The following is a 22,922-nucleotide window of genomic DNA, read 5'->3' as shown; positions in this document are numbered from 1 at the left end:
GCCTCTGAGGGGTCTTTACCCCTCCAGCCACCTGCTATCCCCGAGACTTCTCATGCTGTCAGTAGGAGGACTAGGTCTGTTAGTTGCTGGTATGCAACCATTTAAACAAAGCACAAAAGCCTCTGGTATAATATGCATGTATCCTAGAATTATCAGCAAGAATAATTACACAGTGCAGGCTACTGTTATCGCTGTTTCTCTCCTTAAAGATCAGAAACAAACGCTGAATTATTAATTGCCATACAGTGAAAAGCACCGCGGAGTTTTTATGGGTGGGTGGGTGGTGTATCACACAACTGTGGCAGTGGGAAGTGGCGAATGTTCAGATAGGAAAATTAACTCTAGTCGAAATCCTAGGAAAACAACAAGCTCCTGGGCGTAGGAGGGTGATGGAAGGGCAGCCTGCAGTCTGTAGTTCTTGCCGCAGGCTATATCTAAGGTTAGGGTTCCTGGCCTTGCCTGTGACCTAGGTCAAATTAATAGCTGTAACTCCTTTACTAATAGGGTGTGATGGGCCAAGCTATAGGCGGTGCCACCTGGAGTTTCCAATCCCTGGCCAAGGGTCTTCAAAGCAACTTGTCCCCTCACACTAGGGCGCAGGCCACACTTGGCCACCTGGTCCTCCCCATTGGCTCCTGTCTATCAGCTCTATCCTTGGCTTTTTCACAACTCTGGCCTCGCTTCGGCTTCCCTGGGAGTGCACCCGCCTACGCCCGGCGTCCCCGGACTAGTTCCCAAGCTCTGCCTCTGCAGCAGTGGTCACGTGCACTAGTCTGGCCCGGGAGCCAAAAGGAAGAAGGAATGGGTGGGGCCGTTCTGTGATGGCCACGCCCCCACACTAAAAGCACTTTCTCATTGGCGAAGGTTTGGAGGTGCCACTTCGGATTGGTCGGTAGGCGTGGCCTCGGAGAACGGAAGGGAGGGCTGCCTCTGGAGAGGACAGGGTTGCAGGGCGGACAGCGGGAACGCGCTCCGGGGGGTGGGGACGCGCGAGCTCACGACTGCTCAATGACAAATCGACTGGGGACAGCTGGGGTCCGGCCCCAGGACGGGGCGGGGCGCGCGTGAGAGCGGCGAGTCTAGTAGTGCGCACAGCCAGAGCGGTGGTGGGACGGCTCCCCCAGGTAAGGATGCTGTGCCCCGCGGGGGATCGCAGACGCGGGGGTGCGCCCTGGGATGGGGAAGTGAGTGCGCTCTCCGCGCGATCGGGAGCCTTCTAGTTCCACGTTGGGCGGGAGGGACACGTTTCCTGAAGAAGGACAACGCCCGGGACCGCACCCCGCTTGGCCTGAGAGGTGTCTTTTGGGAAAGCTGGAGGGCCTTCCAGCCGGATCTGGGGGTGCTGAGGACATGGGGCAGGCGCCCCAGTTTCTTTTCCCTTGCTGCGGGTCCTTCCCTTTTTCCACAAATGGCCACTTCCTGCCTTCTCGGGCCTTCTGCCTGAGTTGGTCCACTTCCTCAGTCCCTTTCAGATCGATAAAATGTTGCCCATACTTCTTTCTTAGAGGTAGGAATTAGTACTTTGGTGACCTGGGGGCTTGGTTCAAAAAGTTTGTTGGGGTTTGTTGGTTGTGCATTACTTTTTTATTCTGTCTTCCAATTAATTGCCTTTCGGAGCGAGACTAGCATCAAAGGTGGTTTCTAGAAGCACACTGGCTCGAAGGGTTTTCTTGAGCCGGTCTTCTGAGCCAAGCCGTCTCTCAGCGCAGACTTGCGAGCCCCAGAGGGCGTGGCACCCACAGCGGGGTCCTTCCTCCCGCTGTGTTCATTTCCAAGATAATCCTGGCACCTAGGGACTTGGATGTTACCAGGGTGTTCTGGAAAGGGGGGTGGTGGTTCTGGAGTGGACTGATTGTTGTTGCACTCACTTGCTTTCAACCCCTGTAGATCAGAGATCCTTTCTCTCTCTGCCTTCGTTTCTTAAGCACTTTTCTTAAGTTTGGGGGATATTGAATGATCAAGGCTTATCGTCGGAGGGGAAGGACTTGTGCTTCGGATGCCCAAATGAAAGTTGCTTTAATGAAGAATCTTGCATGTCAAGTCTTTGGAACATGTCAAAGCGGCGCCGTTTAAGCCTGGATTGTGGTGGTGAAGTGAGAACCAGGGAACCATGAAGGGAGGTGCTGAATATTGAGAAGGTTGGACCTGCTTTTGGAACTGTGTGCCTGAAACATGGTCTTTTGTAGCCCAGGCTGACCTGGAACTTGATATATAACCAGAGTGACCTTGAACTTGTGATGTTCCTGCCTCTGCCCCTTGAGTACTATAATAACTGTGTTCTACCATGTCTGACCCATGCAGTGGAGATGGAACCCTGGGCTTCCTATACATCCAAGAACTCTACCAACTGGACAGAATAGAATGCCCAGCCTGCTTCTGGAATTTTCTTAGTGCTGTGGTCTAGGGCAGGCTCTTTGTCTTCCAGCATCAATGCAGCTATGAAAGAGTTGTTCGCCCACCCCGCAGTCAGCTTCCTATCCCACAGGCAGTGTTTAAGGTGTGGGAGTGGGGGTGGTCCTAGGAGTCCATGCAATGCCCACCTCAGAGTCTCAGGTAGTAAAGCATTGGTCCCTTCCTGTGAAGACAGTGGGAGTTGGTTGGTGTATAGTCTCTCTGTGCCCTTACAGGGCATATGGTGATCTGCCCACCTCATGACTTTGTTTCCACTCCCTCCATGATACGACCCCAAAGCAAAAACAAAAATCAACACAAACAAAAGAAACAAACTGTAAGCCATGGCTGAAGCTACGTGTGTGTGTGTGTGTGTGTGTGTGTGTGTGTGTGTGTGTGTGTGTGTGCTGTGTACATGCACACACATAGGATGTGCTAAGAGTTGGACAGGGCCTTGTGCTGGTCTAAGCACCTCCCCATCCCCAGTGCTGCTCCTCTCCTTCCTTTCCAGTTACTTCCCACTGGGAACAGCTGCTCTTATCTGAAATCCCAGGGAGGTTTTACTGTGCCCGAGGAGCTGTGCCAGGATTCTGCGTGGAAACACGTAAAGATAGGAACACAAGAATTGGAACATTAAATGGAGTCTGGAGAGATGTTGGTGGTGGGTGAATGGTGGAGGAATTAGAGGTGTTTGTTTTCTGTCTGTCTGTTTGATTTGGTGCTGGGGATGGAATGGAGCCTCAGATTTTTCATTCTTAGGCCACGGAGATGGCTCAGTGGTTAAGGCGGTTGCCTTACAAGTGTAAGGACTGGGGTTTGGATCCTCAGAGCCCAAATAAATGCCTGGTGGGCAGAGCAGCCCTCCTGTAATTCCGGTATGGAAAGTGGAGACGGGATCCCTGGAGAAAGTGGGCTAGCTCACAAGACATGCTGGACCAGTGAGCTCTGGGTTTTACTGAGGGTGATTTTTGACGTCAGCTTCAGCCTCGACATGCGTGTACACACATGTGCAGAGCACGGGAGTCCCGTGTGTGTGTGTGTGTGTGTGTGTGTGTGTGTTTGAAGACAATTACTTTTAAGCAGCATCTGCGGTTAGATGGGCAAGAAATGTTTTTTTTTATTTAATTTTACATGTATTTTTATGTGTCTGTGTGTGTCTGTGTCTGTTTATGTGTCCCATGTGTGTACAGGAATCAGAAGAAGTCAGAACAGGGTTCCAGATCCCTTGAAGTGAGAGAGATTTGAGCCGCTGTGTGGTTGCTGGGAACCGACCCCAGGTCCTCTGGAAGAGCAACCAGCTCTCTTAACCACTGAGCCATATGTGGATTTCTGATCCTCCTGCCTCTGCCTTTAAGTACTAGGATTAAAGGGATATACCACTCAACCTAGCTTCTTTATAAACACTGTTTTTTTTAGTTTTAGACTATACAGTATTTTTGTTAGGGTGCCTCACAAAGCATGTGGGTACTGTAGAAGATAAAGACACATCTTGGTTTCCCGCTGTTCTAGAAACTTCCTTAGTATACTTGAAATTTCATGTTCTTTCTTCTGGTTCTTCATTGTTAGATGCTAGAATTAATCAGCCAAATATGCAATAGCTTTAGGAATTAGAAATTTAAATCTTGCTGTTCCCCAAACCAAATAGAACACAGAGATTCTTAGATCAACTCTAAAACAAGTTGGTAGAAGAAAATTGTTGATAAAACGATCTCTATGGAGAGCAGCTTAGAATAATTATCAGTCTGTGTAGGTTTTTAATAGACATGTATTTGTGTGCGTGGACAGTGTGTGCACAATGTGTGTGGGGTCAGAGGACACCTTGGATTCTCTCTCTCCGACCATGTGAATCCCAGAGATAGAACTCAGGTCCCCAGGCTTGGTGATGTCACCTTCCTCTGCTGAGCTATCTCACCGGCCCCTCTGCCTCACTAGGTTTTTTAAATTTAATTCTATTCTATTTTATTTTTAAATTTTATTATTTTATTTATTTTGTCCACAGAGACTTTATGTTTAACACCTCTAGAAGAAGAATTCCCGGGGTCTCCGTCCTGTGTGTGTTGTTTTTGCTTCTTTATGACCCATGATGCCAGCTGAGGCTGTCTTTACAACAAAACCAAGCTGGCGGCTGGGAGCAGGTTGCTCTGCCATTTCTCTAGGTCTTTGAGTTGTACATCAAACCAAGGGCTGATCACTCCACACTGGCTCAACCTGCCTGTGAGGTTCACATCGGTTTTCCCAGCTCTGTGGTCCTCAGTGACGTCAAGCTCACCCGTGACACCGTGTTTCATCATCATGGTTAGAAACAAATGATGACTTTGATGCAGGCCCTGATGAGGACCTGGCGTTTACCTCTCTTACATTGTTGATGCTCTTGAGAGCATCTGCAAGGACATTCATGGTGACATTGTGGGGAGACAGCAGAAAGAGGGGATTTAATTTCATTTTTGAGACAGGGTCTTACTGTGTAATCCTTGCTCTTCTAGAACTTGTTAGGTATATCAGGCTGGTCTGACACTCACAGAGATCCACCTGCCTCTGCCTCCCAGATACTGGATTAAAGATTCGCAACACTACGTCCAACCACCTTCCATTTTGAGATACGGTGTCTCGTTGAGGCCGAGGCTTGCCCATTCGGTTAGACTGACTGGCCAGTGAGCGCCAAGGGTTGTCCTGTCTCTCCCTCTTTTATTGGGATGACAGACACATCCTGATGCTGTTTACATGGGTCCTGGGGACTTGAAGCCAGAGCTTCATGCTCACACAGCAAGAGCTTTACCTACTGTAGTGTGTTCCCAGCCCCGTCCTCCGATCTTGCCGTATACAGGCTCTGCCTCTCTCTGCTGCATGACTACAGCGTGTGCCTGCTACTCCTGTTCTTTTGAGACAGGGTCTCATGCAGACACGACTGTCCTTGAACTCTCTGTGTAGCTGAAGAGAGCCTTCTATCCCCAGTTCTCTTGTCTCCACTTCCCACGGGCTGAGATTACAGAAGCAAGCCATACCAGCTTTGTGTGGTTCTGGGAACAAAATCCAAGGTTTCGAGTCCACGAGGCAAGCACTCAGCAAGCATGAGCCATATTCGCAGCCCTGTCTGCAAAGTTTTGACTGGGCCTTGCTTCAGGACTTACTCCCTCAGTGCTGGGGAGCCGTAGGTAAAAGTGCAGAGTGCCTGGGAGAGGCAGGGCCAGCTGGGCAAAGGTTTATGGGTCTGCTTAAAAAAGGGGTTAGATTTTATCAATGGTGAACCACTGGGGTGCTAAGGGGACGACTGTTTGCTGGTGTAGAAAGTTCATGTGGGCTGGGGAGACGGCTCCATTGCTAAGGTCTTGGAATGCAAGCATAAGTACCCTAGCTGGAGCCCCAGGACTCTGGTTAAAACAAAACAAAGCAAAACAGAGCTGTCTTTGTAATCCCAGTACTGGGGAGGTGGACATAAGAGCTTCTCCTGGGACTTGTTCAGCTGATCTAGCCTGATCAGTGAACTCCAGGCCTGTGTGAGACCCTGTGAAGCCCTGGGCTCCATCACCAGCATCACATAAAATCAGGTATGAAGATGCATACTCATCATCCCCAATCTGAGGCAGAGCAAACAGGAGCATCAGGAGCTGACAGTTGTCCTTCGATAGAGTTCAAGGGTAGCCTGGGCTACATGATACCTTGTCTCAGGAAAAAAATATAAAAGGCAGAATATGATTGAGAAATATACCTGATGTTGATCCTTCAAGTGGCTTGAAGAGGGGCTGAGGTACCACGAGGGTCTGGTTGCTGTAACTGGTTGTGGCAGAGAAAGTGGAAGTCATAGATGGGAAAGGTCCGCTGGGGATAAGAATCAGGAGAACTACTGAGTAGAGCTGGGGAGAAACAAGGGAATCTTGAAACCTGGTCTGGTTTGACTAATGATGTCTGGTGTCTGCACCCCTAGGGGCTTGGGCTGCTATAGTCGGGGTGGGGTAGATAGTAAGGAGGCATTTATTCTGATTCCTTTCCATTGTGGTGATAAACACCTTGACTGCAAGTAGCTCTGGGAAGAAAGGGTTTAGTTGGATTACTTCACTGAGGGAAGTCAGGGCGGAAACTCAAGGATGAACAGGAAGGCAGGCTTGCTTGCCATTCCTCCTTTAAGCAAAGAATACACTCACTGACAAGGAAGTGCAGCAGAAACCATGGAGGACACTGCTTGGTGACTCTGGCTCGTGATCATCTTGCTTTCTTCTATCACTCAGGACCAAAAAGCTAGGGAATAGAGCTACCCACAGTGGGCTGGGTCCTCCTACATCAAATAACAATGCAGACAGTCTGCTACAGACATGCCCACAAGCCAAGCCCTCCTTGGAGACTTCTCCTTGACTCCAGGCTGTGTTAAATTGATAGTTAAAGTTAACTAGGATACTACTTACATATTTGTTTCTTTAACTTGTGTGTGTGCGCGCGTGCGTACACTTGCATATCACAGCACAGCTTTCAGAAGTAGGTTTGCTCCTTCCTCTGTGTGCTTCCCAGGAATTGAGCTCAGGCTGTCAGGATTGGCAGGAACTGACTTTTCCAGCCAAGATGCCTTGCTAGCCTGAGGCTCGGACTTTAAGGGTAGAGGGATGAAGAATGGAGAGATGGAGCGAGGAAGGCGGAGGAGGCTGGGCTCTGTCCTCCAGTGTGAGGAGACACAGGAGGACACTTGGGTGGATATGCTTAGTCCAGAGAGAGCGTGGTGGAGTGAGAAGAGTGGTAGCCCAAGTCTGAGCCAGGGAGAAAACCTTAGAGAAGAGATAAGCCCAGGGGAAGCGAGCTCTGCAGTCTAGAAGGACGGGCATTGCCAAGTGGGATCAGGGCAGCGGAGCCTCGGAGTCAGTGACAATCCTGGTGCGTGGTTTAGGATGCATTTAAAGCGAGGCGCCATGAGGCTGGTTATGTGGTTTTCTCTTGAATTCCTTCCCGGCCAGCGTGCTAGTGCAGGTAGTGGGGTGAGGGGCAGAATGGGTCTTTGCCAGGGGACCTGGCAAGATGTCACCTAATCCCGGGGTGGCGCTTAATAGGTGTTTGAGCAAGTGATTGGAAAGATTACAGGTTTGGGCCGTGGTGTTTAAATATTATGCCCCCCCATGGGTGTATCTGTTTGGTGGTGCTGTTTGGGGAGGTTCAAGGGGTACAGTCTTGTTGGAGGACGTATGTCACTGGAGGAGTGCTTTGAGACCCCCTTGAGGACTTTCCTATCTCCAGTTTGCTCTCTTGGCGTCATGCTTCTCGTTCAGGCTGTGAACTTTCTGCTGCAGTCACCATACCCGTGATCGCTGCCATGCGTGACCCTCCCAGTCCCCCTGTCGGTCCCCTGGCCAGTGCCCCTTTGGCACCATGACCCCAAAAAAACTCTTCCATAATCTGCCTTAATGCCACAGATGGACAGACCAAAGGCAGCATAGCAGGACCCCTGGGGAGATGGGGTTCACATGGCAGAGTGAGGGTCCTCCCTTACACTTTTAGAGGAAGGAGAAACTTCTGTATCGTGTGATTGGCAGTCCTAGCACAGGCTCGCTGCCAGGTCACCCCTGACCTCCGTTAACCTGGGGTCAGCTGTGAGGGTTCGGAGGGCACGACTCCAGGAAGCAAGTTGATGGGAGAGCTTTACAAAATGGGGTAGCCCTGGCTAACACGAGCTCAAAGGACAGAGGTGGAGTGGAGAACCCGGGATCGGGCGAGGTTCGTGGGGTGGCAGTGCCAGGCCGAGTGAAGGCGAAATGGAGAAGAGGCCTGGAACTTAGTATTCCTGGAGCTGCTAAAGTCAGCGCCTGGCTCAGCAGGCCAATTAAACAGACTGGTTGTAGTGAAAAGCAGACAGAGATTTACTTATCACGGCTACATTGGGAAGAGCAAGCCGAGAGGTGTGGTGACCCGTACAAGCCCTTCTTCAGGGTCCCGACACGAGGTTCAGGTTTAAACAGGGCAAGAGCTATGCGTAGCTGAGCACTTCTAGTCGAGTTGTGGTCCTTATCACTGGCCCGGCTTTGTCACGGCGCCAGTTCTCTTGCAGGGGGTCTACCGGTGTCAGCACGTGTGACATCTCTTCCTGAGAGAGGAGCCCCCTCTGCCTGACACCAAGGCTCCTGTCCCCAGGGTCCATTGTCAGAGCGCGAGCATCCCTTCTGGGACGCCCTCATCCCCTGGCCAGGTACAGTAGGAGGATCTGCACCTGCACCACCAGGGTGGTTTCTGGGGACAAGAGTCAGAAGCAGAATTCGTGTCCTCCACCCATTAAAGGAAGTGACCAGGAAGGAGATTGGCAGGAAGGAGCATGACCCTGGGAGGCGAGGCCTTAGCCGGATTCGAGTTTTGAAACAATGAGGTGACAAAGAAGGACGGACAGGAAGTGGCCGTGAGGACTGAGAGAGGACACAAGTCTGGCGTGGTCACCACCGGCCCGGGGAGGCCGACACCACATGTTTAAGATATGGAGTCTTTAAGGACATTCTCAGGATGGAAGAATAATGGTGTAAACCTTGCTGGTGTCCCTAGTGTCTGGGGAGGCGGATGAAGTGTTGAGACCTGGCAATGGGGAAGTGTGGCGCATCCTCCTGCCTGTCCCGGGGTGTGATGCCCACCCGAGTCTTGGCAGAGGAGGCAGCTCCGTCTTGGTCTGCACACCGCCTAGGCAGGGACATGACAGCACTCAGAGCGGACCTGCGGTTAGGACACACCCCAACATGCCCATTAGCTTGTTTGGAAAGTAATATTCTCAGTGTTAAAAAAGGACACACACACACACACACACACACACACACACACACAAGCGAAAGGAACCAGCAAGGAATTTCTTTCTTCCTTTTTTAATATCTTGCTTATTGTTTACTTCTGTGTTTGTGGTTGTTTTGCCTGTGCGCACGTCTGCATGCTATTCACATGCAGTACTCACAGAAGCCACAAGAGGGCACTGTACCCACCCAGACTGGAGTTAAAGAAAGTGGGCATAGCCAGTTGCTGTGGGCCGTCATGTTCTGGGAATGCAGAGGGCCGTGGGGGCTGGGAGGCTCTGGGTAATGTTTTAAGAGGTGGGAGATGAAAAGATTTAAATTCCTTTTCATAAACTGGCAGGAGGTAGGGCGATTTATGAATTCTTTGTTCTTGGCAACTAGTCACTTTTGACAGAAACACTAAAACCCGTTTCTCACAAGCTGAATGTGGAGGTGTGCATCTGGTCTTCAGAAGGCTGAGACAGGAGACTTGTAAGCCTAAGAAACAGAGGCTACCTTGGGCAACATAATGAGACCTTATCTCAAAAACAAATACCGGGGTGGCTGGAGACATGGCTCAGAGGTTGAGTGTTTCCTGCTCCTGCAGAGGGACCCAGGTTCCAGTCCCCACACCCGCAGGGCCGCTCATAACTGCCTGCAGCTACAGGTCCAAGGGATCCGACGCCCTCTTCTGGCCTCAGCTGGCACTGCGCTCATGTGGTGTACCATAAGTACGTCCAGACATTGTACACAATAAAATAAATAAGGCTGGTGAACTGCTTGAAGTGCAAACTCGATGATCTGAATTTGACTCCCAGCTCGAATGTTAAATGGCTGGGTGTGTGGGGTTAGGGAGGTGGAGACAGGTGGATTCCTAGGAAACACTTACCAGCCTGCGCTTCCTGTTGAGTTCTGTCTTCTAGGCCAGAGAGACTGTGTCAAAACAGGTGCCTGTCACTTGAGGAACAACCCCAGCTTTGCTTCCTCATATCCACATAGGCACCTATGTGAACACACACATACACACATGAACACAGGCACACAGACAGACAGACAGACAGACACACACACACACACACACACACACACACACACACACACCATGAAGAACCCATTACAGAGGCTTCTGAAGGCAAATGAGGTCATCTCTTCTGGAGAAGGGATTAAGCACGTGAGCCGATGACGAACCCGAGTGTCCCAGAGCTCCAGGACACGCCTTTGTATGTATTTTCCAGGCCCCTGTCGCCTGAGAAAGGCAGACCACGCCCCTGTCCACAGCCAGGTAGAGCGGCTGCTTGACCACACAGCAGTGTCGGTGCTCCTCCGCCCTGGAAGGAGGAGGCCTGCTTCTGGTCAGCTGCTGATCTGCTGGGCCACAGACGGAGGACTTCTGCCCCGCTGCTTCCTTACGAACCAGCAGTGCAACTCGGATTTTCCCAAACCTTGTTTTTAATGATGGTTCTTAAAGGCTTGAACCTCCCTTGCAGCCCACCACCCACCAGAGGTGGGAAAGAAAGGACACGGGGAGGGGGGAAGCGGACCCGTTTAGAAAGGCTCTTTGGAGCAGCTCCCGGCTGTGTTGTCTGGAAATGGGCTTTCGGTTCACAGGTCGGCAGGCAGCGGCAGCTCGGTCCACTCGCAAGCACCTCACGGATACACCCGCAGTCCAGTTCGGTAGAGTCGGGTCAGCAACAGCGGTGACATGACCTAGCAGTGACAGCCAGGCCTCAGCCTTGCCTCAAATCAGCAGGAGTGCTCAGCTGCGCCTCTCTCAGGGACATGAAGATCAGCAAAGGCTCAGGGACCCACAAGCACTGCACAGCTACCTGTACCAGCGAGCCATGCTCTGTCTCCGTCACTCCGTGAAGTCTTATTTGTCCCCTCCAAACATCACGTGTCCTCCACGTGCCTTGCCTCGGCACAGGTCTTACGTCAGCACGTGCATCCAATTACCCTGAGTCCAAGGAAGCAGCAGGAAACGGCAGCACACCACCAGAACCTTTTTGGTGCATTTCTCTCTATGGAGTCCCGACCAATGGAGTTCAACTACTCAGCAAAAGGCAGAGCAATATGTGCGCGCCGTTAGCAAAGTCTTTCATCACGAGTCCTTCCATGTGCTCGCTTTAGCAGAGCCTCCTCTCTCCTGTGTCTGCTTCAGCAAAATGTTCCTGCCGGAGTCGGCCTTAGCCTTTCACACCTGTGTCCACTTTAACGAAACGTTTCTTCACTGGTTTGCCCCAGCAGAACACCATCCTGGCGACTTTCCAGAGAACCTGACGTTTCTACCTCAGCACCTTGGCTGGCCCTCAGCCGTACTGCGGCCTTTCTCAACACCTTATATAACAACCTGGTGAAATTTGAATTTGCATATTAAAAAGCCCTCCGCTTAAAAATATGTTAGTAAATAAAAGTTGAGGGTTGGAGAGATGCTTCGACGGAGGACCTGGGTTTAGTTCCCAGCACCCACACTGAATAGTTCACAACCACCTGTAACTCCAGCGCTAGGGCACCGATACCCTCTTCTGGCCCCTGTGGGAATCACGGCGGAGGAGAGGCAGGGCGGGGCACCGCACTGCACACAGCATCGGTGCCTTCCTATGGGCGCCATTTCATTTATTTTTTTCTGTCAGTGGCCTGGTGTTTCCTCATGAATTCTCATGGGTGGCTCAAAACACATTAATTTTATGGTCCCTTCCTTTAAAACAACAGCAATAAAAGAGGTCACTTAGTTTCTAATCCATGTGTGTCTCTGTGTGTATCTGTGTCTTGGCGTCTGCGTCGGTCATATATGGGTGTGTGGGTGTAGGTGTGACCGCAGACACCAGTGAAGTACTGAGAATGGGTTCGGTCTCCTGCAGCAGGGGACACAGGCAACCAGCCCAACATGGGTGCTGGGGACTGAGCTCAGGCGTGGTTCTTAACTGATGAGCCACCTCACTAGCCAGCCAACCTGCTTTTCCTTTTTTCTTCCCCTCCCTCCCTCCCTCCCTCCCTCTTACTTTCTATTTTCCTTTTTGTTTGCTGCAAAGTCCTGGTATTTTCAAGGCTAGCCTGGAGCCACCGATCTCTTTGCCACCTTATGAGTACCAGGTTTTTAAAATAATGAGTTGTTTTCTTCACAGTGACGGAAGAGGTGCTTTTTAAGTATTATCTTTTGACCTTTATCTACCGAGCGTGTGCTCATGGCGTACGTCTGTGGGTGTACATGCCTGTGCACGCGCTTGTGGGGGCCAGAAGTCAAAGTCGCTGCCTTCTGCCATGTGTTTTTGAGTCAGGGCCTCTCACTGAAGCTAGCGTTCTACAGTTTGGCTAGGTTGTTCTGGGGCTCTGCCTCTGTGCCCTCCCAGCGCGGGGGCTACGGATGTGTCGGAGTGGAGTTGGCTGGGGATCTGGGTTCATATTCCTGTGGGGGTCAGAGGTCAATCTCAGCCGTCCCTGAGGCACTGTCTACCTGTGTTTGAGAGAAAGTCTCTCATTGAGACCTAATGCTTGCTGCGCTGCTGAGGCTGGCTGCCAGGGAGCCCAGGAGTCCTGTCTTCACCTCACTGGTGCTGGAATTACAGGAACACTCAGGCCCCCTTGTGCCTGCATGGTTTATACTGACTGAGCCGTCTCCCCAGCCCCCACAGACAGGCTTTTAAAAATAGACTTAATTTTTATTTTGGTGTCTATGTATTTGTCTGTGTGTGTGCATGGGACAGTGGACCGTGCCAGAAAACTTGGTAAGGTAGAGTGGATTCAGAAATCTCGGTACCCTCATGCCTGAGGACAGTGTATCATCCGCTCCTAACCAGGTTCCTGTCTTGTAACACGTGACCACGGCACCCCATGGAGAGGATTGTGACAATCAGTCACACAGGGGCAGCACCCCAAGCCCCTCCACATGCAGAGAAGGCACCCTAACATCTCAGACCAAGCCAACAGAAAGAGCATCTGCTCTTAGACCCCAACCCACCCCAAAATGTTTATAAGACCCTGTGCACAAGGGATAAAGCAGAAGAGTCATTTCACTAAGGGTCACCTGAGAGTGTCTGTCGTATAGAGCAGTGACACTCTGGGGAAGAGAAGTTCTCTCCTGAAGCTTTCTCTCCTGGAAGCTGCTCTGGCCTATGGAGGTCACTTCCTGCTCTGTGTCCCCAAATTGGCTCCAAGCAGAGGTGTCTGCAGCAGAGGCCTGGTACCTCACGTGGATCCAGCTCCCCCTCTCTGCTCACATTGGCCCAGAGTGTCCCTGCTGCAGAGCAGAGCTTGGGAAGATCAACTTCCCCTCCCCTCCGGAGAATGCAACTCTTTGGCCGTGCTGCAGCTGGCCAGAACCCCCGCAGATCTCTGCGGATAACATCTGGTACTCAGACCAGCATGTGTCCGGGTGCCCAAGGAGGTCAGAAGATGGTGTTGGATCCTCTGGAACAAGAGTTACAAGTGAGCAGCCCGACGTGGGGTCCAGGAACCAGACTCCAGGCCTCTGCAAGAGCAGCAAGCCCTTTCCACTGCTGAGCCATTTCTCCAGCCCCCAGATTTTTTTAAACAAATGACATTGTAGTTTGTATTTTCTGCAACTTGATTCCAACCCCCACCTCTCATACTGTGGAACATCCTAGACATTTCCCAGGACAGGAGGTAGGGACGTTCCTCTTCCCCTTCAATACCCATGTACTCTAAACATTGGCTTTCTTAATTTATAAGTGTTTCTGGTTAGTGGATTACTTCCAGATTATTGCATTGCATGTAAACACCGAAAAACAATTCTTGCACACTTACAATCTTAGCCTGTAGGATTTATATCTTTGCCCAGTATCCATTTTCCCACACACGTGTGTGTGTGTGTGTGTGTGTGTGTCTGTGTGTGTCTGTGTCTGTGTGTCTGTGGTACTTACATGCATGCACACATTTGTATACAGGTTCACAAGTACCTGTGTGTCTCTGCATGCAGAGGTCCGAGATTGACTTTGGATGCCTTCCTCAAACGTTCTTTACGTTGTTCATGGAAACAGGGACTCTCAGTTGAACCCAGAGCTCAATGATTGAGCTACTCTGGTAAACTAGCTTGCTCTGGGGGATGCCCTGTCTCTGCCTTCTGATCCCTAGAGTTTCAGATAGGCTCTGTCCTTCCTCTGTTGCATCTGGAGCTAGAGCTCAGGTCGCTAGCTGGGGTGGCTAGTGCCTTTACCCACTGAGCTGTCCCATCTGAGCAAGCCTTATAATGATGGCTATAAACACTGGCTTGGTAACTCAGGTGCACACTGTGTGTACCAACCTGCCCTTGGCTTTCTGTGGTCAAGAGCCTTCCCTTCTCCCCTATTTCTTTAGTGCTAACTATAGCTATGGCTTTATGGGTTCCTAACCCCCCTTTTCTGGGAATGGGTCACGGGGTGCTGTGACTCAGATACGCACGTCTGGAGACAGGCTCTCTCTGAACCAGGGACTTGCCAAGTAGACTAGACTAGCTGGCCACCGAGGTCCGAGAACCACCAGTCTGCCTCTCTAGCCCTGGGATTGCAAGCAAGCACCCCACAGCTGGCTTTTTCCTGGGGTTCTGAGGATCAAATTCAGGACCTCCTGCTTGTGGGGCCAGCACTTTCTTGACAGGGCCCCAGATTCTGAAGTTTTCAACTGTGTGTTTTAATGAGCTTTTCTTCGTTGTGACAAAGTATTTGACAAAAACCAAATTTAAAGAGGGAAGATGCAGCCGGCAGTGATGGTGTGGGACTTTCATCCCAGCACAGACACAGGGGCACGACCTCTGTGGTTGAGGCTAGCCTCAGAGTGAGTTCCGGGATGGTCAGGGCCACACAGAGAAACCCTTCTCTAAAACAACAAACGGACAAACCAAAGGAGGAGGACGGAGAGGAGGAGATTCCTTTGGGTGGTAGACTTAGACCTCTTGGCTGCCTTGGGTCTGAGGTAAGGTTGGACGACATGGAGGAAAGTAGGAGCCAAACTGCAGTTTCCTCACAGCAGGGAAATGAGAAGCTTGCCCCTCCCCCTCCCACATCTTTCTCTATGTGTTCGTATACACACGTGCATGCGGGTGTGCACTCATGTGTGCTTTCGCGTGTCTGTGTTCTCATTTAGATAAATTCTAACCTCACATTCTCCAATCATCTCCTGGCTCACTTGAACAGTTCAGATAGTGGGTTTTTGTTTGTCTGTTTGTCTGTTTGTTTTGTTAAGGCAAAGGGTGTGTCTCTGGGACGGTTACCTGTGTAAGTAAAAACAGAATCAGCGGCAGTAAAAGGACTGCGTGTAGCACAAACTGGGAACAGTTTCTTATCTTTAGAGCCAGGCCAGGGGGTGGGCATGTCCAGTGTGACTGGGTTGTCTCCGGTCCTTCCCTAATCCTAGCAGGTCGGCTGCAGTTTTGGCCTGACTCGGAAACATCAACTTTGCTTACTTCTGATTCGCACTTGAACAACAGCAACAGAACCTAGATCTCAGAGATGTCAGCAGCACAGGGCTTCCCTGCGCCAGCACTGGGTGGCTCCCAACTGCCTGTGACCCCAGCTCCAGTGCACACACTTCTGCATGCTTTCAAAGGCTGGGGGAGGAAGGCCAGTTCTCAAGCATCTATTTCCGGCCTCAAGCTCCGGTGCAGCTGAGGTTGAACGTGTGCCTCCACGTTTATGTGTGGTGCGGGGGTTCAAACCTGGAATGCTGGGCAGGCGCTGTATGGACTGATGCACCGTAGCCCCAGGATTTTGGACTTGAAGCAAAACAAAGGTTTTGGTCTTCAGTGATTACCATAGCTGATTAATTCTCTTTGGCAGAGAAACTGGCTTTCTTTAAAATGAAAGCAAACAAACAACAGGAGTAAATGGGCCTAGGCTCATTCGGTAGAGCATCTGCCATGCAAGCCTGAGGAACCGAGTGCAGGTCTCCAGAAGCCAGGAAGAGCCCGTTAGGGTTGTATGCCCCTGGGACTCCGTCGCCGTCGCCGGGGAATGCGGACGCAGGCGGGAAACCCTGTCTCAAAAGATAAAGGAGGCTCTGGGGAGATGGCGTACTGCCAAGGCTGTCTATCAGAGCTTGATTTTGGAATCCATGTGGTCGAAGGAGAGATTCAACTCCCACAAGCTGCCCTCTCGTTTCCACACATGTACGGCACCGCGCATATGCGCGCGCGCGCACACACACACACACACACAGAGGACATAAGTTATTGTAATTAAAATAAATTAAAAGTTAAGGTGGCAAATTATTGAGAGAAGAGAACCACTTCTCACCTCCGAGTGTACATGCGTGTCTGTTTACATCCCACAGTATAAAGTACATACATACAGCAATGTGAGCACACACGTCAAACGTGCATACTAAAAACACATATCTGTGCAGTGCATAATTTGGTTGAAAGTACCTTGCCACCAGCCCAGACAGATGTTGGTTCACAGAAGCAGGTTTGGCACTGAGAAGTTGTGAGCCTTTTAGATGGTCTGAGTTCCAACCGCATTCACCGACCTCAGCTCTGCAGGAAACGGTTGGGGGCTGTAAACGAGGCCAAAGGTATTTTCCAGTTCCTGAATCACAGCCTTGTGGGGCGCCTGTACCCCCATTCCTTCTATTTCTATCCCCACTCAGATGTGCTTAATTATCGAGTTAATTGCTTAGCTCACTCATTAAAAAGCATGTAATTAGCATAGGGGGACTAGGGCGGTTGGACGCCTGGTGTGGGCAGGTTGCTGAAGGAACACAGGGAAAGCAGATCTGTAACCTTGACTTTGAGCTGCCCGGGACCTGCCTGGAGCACACACCAGGGCTAAGGGGACCCCAAATCATCAAGAAAACGAAGAATTATGTTCAGTCTGCCTGACTGCAAAAACAGAGAAAGCACGTGAGAAATAGTTTGCAAAACTAGACCTATGGCCTCCAAGGTTTTAAATACAAGAATGTTGTAGTCGAGGTACTGACCAGAGCTACGCGGTTAACAGGGAATGGTAGGCCAGGTATGGTAGTGCGGGCCTGTATTCCCAGCACTCGGGGGCTGAGGTGGGGGAGAGTCCTGAGTTCCAGGCCAGCCTGGGTGACACAATGAAATCCTGTCACAAAAGAAAACAAAACCCAGACATTGCTCCAACAAAACAATTTCATTCCCCACAAAGACCACAGCTAGAAGTTATCAGTCCGGATCTCAGTGCAAGGACGAAGACCAGATTTCAGATCCCAGAACCCACATAGAAAGCTAGGCATGGAGGCCCACGCCTCGAACTCTAATGCTTAGGTAAGAGAGACAGGAGGCTCCTTTGAACTGTCTGGCCGGCCAGCCTAGGGGACACAGTGAGCTCCGGGTTCAGTGAGAGACCCTGTCTCAAAAGATAAGGTGGGTAGCCATGTGTGGGGCACAAGCCTTTAATCCCAGCACTTAGGGGGTTGTTTAGGGATGTTGTTTGGGGAGGCTTAGGAGGTGTGGCCTTGATGGAGGAAGTGAGTCACTGGAGGCGGGCTTTGAGAGTTAACAGACACCTGCCTTTTCTACCTCACTTCCTCTGCTTTCTCCTGGGGTTCAAGATGTGGGCCCCACCTCTGCCCCAGCCTCTGCCCACTGCTATGCTTCTCTCCGGGAAGGACTCTTATCCCCCTGGAACCGTGAGCCAGATAAACCCCTCCTTCTATGAGCTGCCTTGCTCATGGTTTCTGATCACAGCAGTAGAAAAGTGACTAAGCACAGGCATGTGGATCTCTGTGAGTTCAAGGCCAGCCTGGCGCACATAATGTTTCCAGGCCAGTCGGGGCTACGGAGTGGGTCCCTGTCTCAGAAACTTTAAAATAACGTTTTAAAGGTTGAGGAGCCAGCGAGGTGGCTTGGCAGTTAAGAGCCCTTCCAGTGAAACTCATTCGGCTGTCAGGACCTGTGTGGGGAGCTGTCACTCTCCACGGGCTCTCTTTTGCACGCACATACTTATGAGATACACAACATAGACACATACACACAATTAAACAATACAGTGGACAGTGATAAAAATACCTGACGTCACCCTTTGGCATCCTCATACTTACTGTACACACACGCTATACACATACATAGAGACACACTGTACATACACACTATAACACTCACATAGACACACAATACACATACCATATATATATGTATACACCCAACTATACTTTAAAAAAAAGATTTATTTATTTTATGTATGTGGGTACACTGTAGCTGTCTTCAGACACACCAGAAAATGGCATCAGATCCCATTACACATGGTTGTGAGCCACCATGTGGTTGCTGGGATTTGAACTCAGGACCTCTGGAGGAGCAGTCAGTGCTCTTAACCGCTGAGCCAATTCTCCAGCGCCCTACACTATACTTTCATACACATACATGCAGTACTCCACATATATGCACACACATACTATATGCACACAAACATACATACACACTATATATACTGTACATATACACAGCCATACACTGTATATACACATATCCAGCATACATACACACATATACATACAGGCATATGTACTCAAACACATATACACATAGGCACACATGCACACTATACTCATATGACTTTATATACACACATACTATACACATATGCACACATCCATATGCACATACACACATGTTCACATATATACTATACATACACCAATGTACACATTATACACACAGACATACCATGCACACACATATACACTACTCACATACACATACACACAGACTGTATACATATCTATCACATACACGCTTACACAAAGACATACACCTACAATCTGCACACACATGCACATTTTTTTAGGCATTCTGAGTGATTTTTTTTCCAAGTCCACCTGACTTGAATTTTCTTTGTTAAGTTTGAGACAGGGTCTTTCTTCAGGCTAGCCTTGAAGGCTATATAGCTGAAGCTGGCCTTGAACTTACGGTGCTTTCCCTCTGCTTTCCTGAGTGCTGGGACTGAAGGTCACTTCTCTTGCTTCGTGCAGCCGGTCTTTCAATAATGTCATTTTTTCAGACGTTACTTTTGCCTCTGCTAATATTGATTAATCCTTATTTGTCTAACACCGGTCTGAGATGTCCTCTGGGGTGTGTGCTGCCCCCAGTGATGAACCTTCGCCTGCATTGCAGAGGGGTTTTGTGGTTCTGTGTCTCGGGCTGTAGCATGCTTCGCCTGTTAGTTGTATGGCTTTGGAGGGACGCTGTGGCTATAGCTGTTCAGGGAAAACTCCCCTGCTCTGATGATCAAGGTGCCTCTTGGCTGTTGTTAGAATATTAGTTTCTCTAACATTCATTCAAAAGTTTTTTACGTTGTTTTGTGCATATAAACGGTTTTGCCTGCTTGCACACCTGTGTGCCACACGCACGCCTGGTACCTGTGGAGCGCACGGAGTGTGTCAGATCCCCTGGCAGTCCTGAGTCCCCGTGTGAGCGCTGGGAATCAACCCGGGTCCTCTGGAAGAGCAGCCAGTGCTTTTAATTGCTGACCCAATTACGTTGGTAGAAGACAACTTACAGGAATCGATTCTCTCCTTCAGCTGGTGGGTCCTGGAAACTGAACACAGTGTGTCACTTGTGAGAGACGTTCTTGTCTGCTAAACCTTGTCCCTTGTCCTCTAGAGTGTTGTCTACTTGACAGTGGCACCTTTAGGGTCTTGGTTTCTCATCTGAGAATTTACCTCAGTTCTAACTCTTTCCTCCATGGCCATAGTGTGCATGCATGTGTGTGTGGTCATAGTGTGCATGCATGTGTACGTGTGGACATAGTGTGCATGCATGTGTGTGTGGTCATAGTGTGCATGCATGTGCATGTGTGGACATAGTGTGCATGCATGTGCATGTGTATGTGGTCATAGTGTGCATGGATGTGTACGTGTGGACGTAGTGTGCATGCATGTGTATGTGTGGACGTAGTGTACATGCATGTGTGTGTGGACATAGTGTGCCTGCATGTGTGTGTGGACATAGTATGCATGCATGTGTGTATGTGGTCATAGTGTGCATGCGTGTGTGTGGACATAGTGTGCATGCATGTGTGTGTGGACATAGTGTGCATGCATGTGTGTATGTGGTCATAGTGTGCATGCGTGTGTGTGGACATAGTGTGCATGCATGTGTGTGTGGACATAGTGTGCATGCATGTGTGTGTGTGGACATAGTGTGCATACGTGTGTATGTGTTAGTCGTGGGGAGCAGAGGGACAGGGAGGAGAAGAGAGAGAAAAGAGCTGTAGACTGAGGTCCCCAGGCCTCCCCTCCCCCTCCTGCAGCGCCTGTTTGACCGGGGAGTAGTTGGAAACAGGAACTTGAACAGTTCGCTTACTTCACCTCCCAGAAACTTCGTGGGGCTCCTGTCGCTTTAAAGTGTGTGTGTGTGTGTGTGTGTGTGTGTGTGTGTGTGTGTGTGTGTGTACGGTGAGTGGGGGAAGACAGCCTTGGTCACTGTACTTTCAGGCAGGTTCCCTAGATCATTAGCCTCACACAGTTGGCTAGACTATCAGTCCACTGAGCCCCCAGATATCTACCTGTCACCCCCTTTTCACTACTGGGACTGCACGGGCCTCTGCCTCCTGAGTGCTGAGGTTAAAGGTGTGAGCTCCAGACCTCGCTCCTTTTATCTGGGGCTTGAAGTCATGCTCTCACGTAAGAGCTGCGCCCACCGAGGCGTCTCTAGGGTGTAGTGACTTATAGTGACCAGCTCTTTGCCCCCTTCCCTAGCGGTGCAGACATGGGATATCTCCTCCCATTTCTCCTTTCTCAGCTTTGTCCTATCCTGGTTCCCCTTGGGGAAGGAACTGCAGAGTTTCCAGGCTGTCATGGCTCTTCCAGGTCCTTCTCTGACGTGTTTCTAAGATGACCACCCCCTGTCCAGCTGAGGGGATCTGACATCTTCTGGCCTCCGAGGTTACTACACTCGTGTGTGCCTGCACATGTACACACAGTCACACACGCGCACACACACAGAATTAAAATGAAAATCAAGTATTGAAAGTGTAGCAATGTCTGTCTTATGTCATTTGATTTCAACTGCATGGGACATGCACTATCTCTAAGCTCTTGTTTCTGTCACCAGCAGCTCCTCATCTGTGCCATCTGTCCGCGAGTCGCCACCTCAGGCCAGCAGGATGGCTGCCAACAAAGGCAAGAGCCAGGGCTCCCTGGTACTTCACAAGGTCATCATGGTTGGCAGTGGAGGGGTCGGCAAGTCAGCCCTGACGCTTCAGTTCATGTATGATGAGGTAAGAGATCGCCAGCCCAGCCTGCTGATGTCACGTGTGTCTGCTGGTGTGTTCTATGTCCCTTTCCCCACGGAGGTTTTGAATAGCTTCAGGCAGAGGGGTCTCAGCAGAGGATCGCAGCTGCTGACCTAGTGGTGACTTTCGTGGTAGTAGAAATGGAGTTTCCCTGTACACTGTATTTCCAGAGTTATGCGTGCTTTCTCTGGGATAGGAGCAAGGAACGAGGGATGCCTCTGTATATGTGCTATAACTTATTTTTTATTTTAAATTATGTGCATGTGTGTATGGGGAGGTGGGGTTTTGTACAAAAGTGCGGTTGCCTTCAGAGGCCAGAAGAGGGCATCGGATGCCCTGGAGTTATAGGCAGTTGTTCTGGGGACCAAACTGTCATTTCTAAGAGCAGCAGGTACTTGTCACCACTGGGCCGTCTCTCCAGATCCAACTTCTTTTATAGAATCTCCTGTAGCTCAGGCTGGCCTGGAACTCACTATGACCTTGAATTTCTGATATTCCTATGCCTCTCCTTGCTGGGACCATAGGCGTGTGCAGCCTTGCCTAGTTTCTGAGGCTCTGGGGTTGGAGCTTGGGGCTTTGCATGTGAGAGGTGGGCACTCAACCAGCTGAGCTACTCCCCAGCACCAGACACCGTAGTCTGAGTCCTGAGTGTTTCCGAAGGGGCTGAATGTTGAAGAACTGAGCCTCAGCCTACAGCACCTTAGGAAGCTGAGTTCAGCCGGAGAGTTAGGTCATTGGAAGTCTGTCCTTCAAAGAGACACTGGAGCCCCACTCTCTTCCTGGCTTTCACCTGCTTCCTGGTTGCCAGGAGGTGAGAAGCCATTTCTGCTGTAGCTCTTACCACCTCTTGTGCCTCACCTCTGCCCTAAGGACTGTGAAGTAAAACTGAAGCCATCAGTCAAAAATGAACCTTTTCTCTTTTATTAATTTTGTGGTGTGTGTGTGTGTGTGTGTGTGTGTGTGTGCGCGCGTGCGCGCGCACACGCATGTGCATGTCACACCACACTGGAGATCAGAAGACAACAGGGAAGAGTCAGTTCTCTCTCTCATGGAATCCCCCATGGGTTCTGGGTTCAAATTCCAAGTTTTCAAGCTTGGAGATATTTCATCACTCACGAGCCATCTTGCTGACATAAAAGTCACTTTTTCGTTATGTACACTCTAAGCAGGTGTGCTCACATATACCTGTAATCCCAACACTCTGGAGGCTGAGGCAGGAGGATCATGAGTTAGAGGCCAGCCTGGGCTTTGTAGCAAAGCCCTGTAGAAAGAAAGAAAGAAAGAAAGAAAGAAAGAAAGAAAGAAAGAAAGAAAGAAAGAAAGAAAGAAAGAAAGAAAGAAAGAAAGAAAGAAAGAAAGAAAGAAAGAAAGAAAGAAAGAAAGAAAGAAAGAAAGAAAGAAAGAAAGAAAGAAAGAAAGAAAGAAAGAAAGAAAGAAAGAAAGAAAGAAAGAAAGAAAGAAAGAAAGAAAGAAAGAAAGAAAGAAAGAAAGAAAGAAAGAAAGAAAGAAAGAAAGAAAGAAAGAAAGAAAGAAAGAAAGAAAGAAAGAAAGAAAGAAAGAAAGAAAGAAAGAAAGAAAGAAAGAAAGAAAGAAAGAAAGAAAGAAAGAAAGAAAGAAAGAAAGAAAG

At 49.9% G+C, this 22,922-nt stretch overlaps 1 protein-coding gene across 3 annotated transcripts in view; it reads left to right on the top strand.

Moving 5' to 3' along the window:
• The first annotated feature begins 986 nt into the window (after positions 1-986).
• Positions 987-22,922, top strand: part of RALB (RAS like proto-oncogene B) — a 34,704-nt gene continuing 12,768 nt past the window's right edge. The window contains exons 1-2 of one of the 3 annotated variants that reach the window (XM_080917592.1): positions 987-1,124; positions 21,115-21,280. In XM_080917592.1, the coding sequence (XP_080773718.1) occupies positions 21,167-21,280 (114 nt within the window). In that variant the 5' untranslated portion in view covers positions 987-1,124; positions 21,115-21,166. Of the gene's footprint in view, positions 1,125-19,465; positions 19,584-21,114; positions 21,281-22,922 lie in introns of those variants that run through there. The other 2 variants (XM_080917591.1, XM_080917593.1) reach the window with 2 other exon arrangements.

This window comes from Micromys minutus, assembly GCF_963924665.1.
Source record: "Micromys minutus genome assembly, chromosome: 6".
Classification (NCBI taxonomy): Eukaryota; Metazoa; Chordata; class Mammalia; order Rodentia; family Muridae; genus Micromys; species Micromys minutus.
This window is presented reverse-complemented; position numbering and strand designations above follow the sequence as displayed.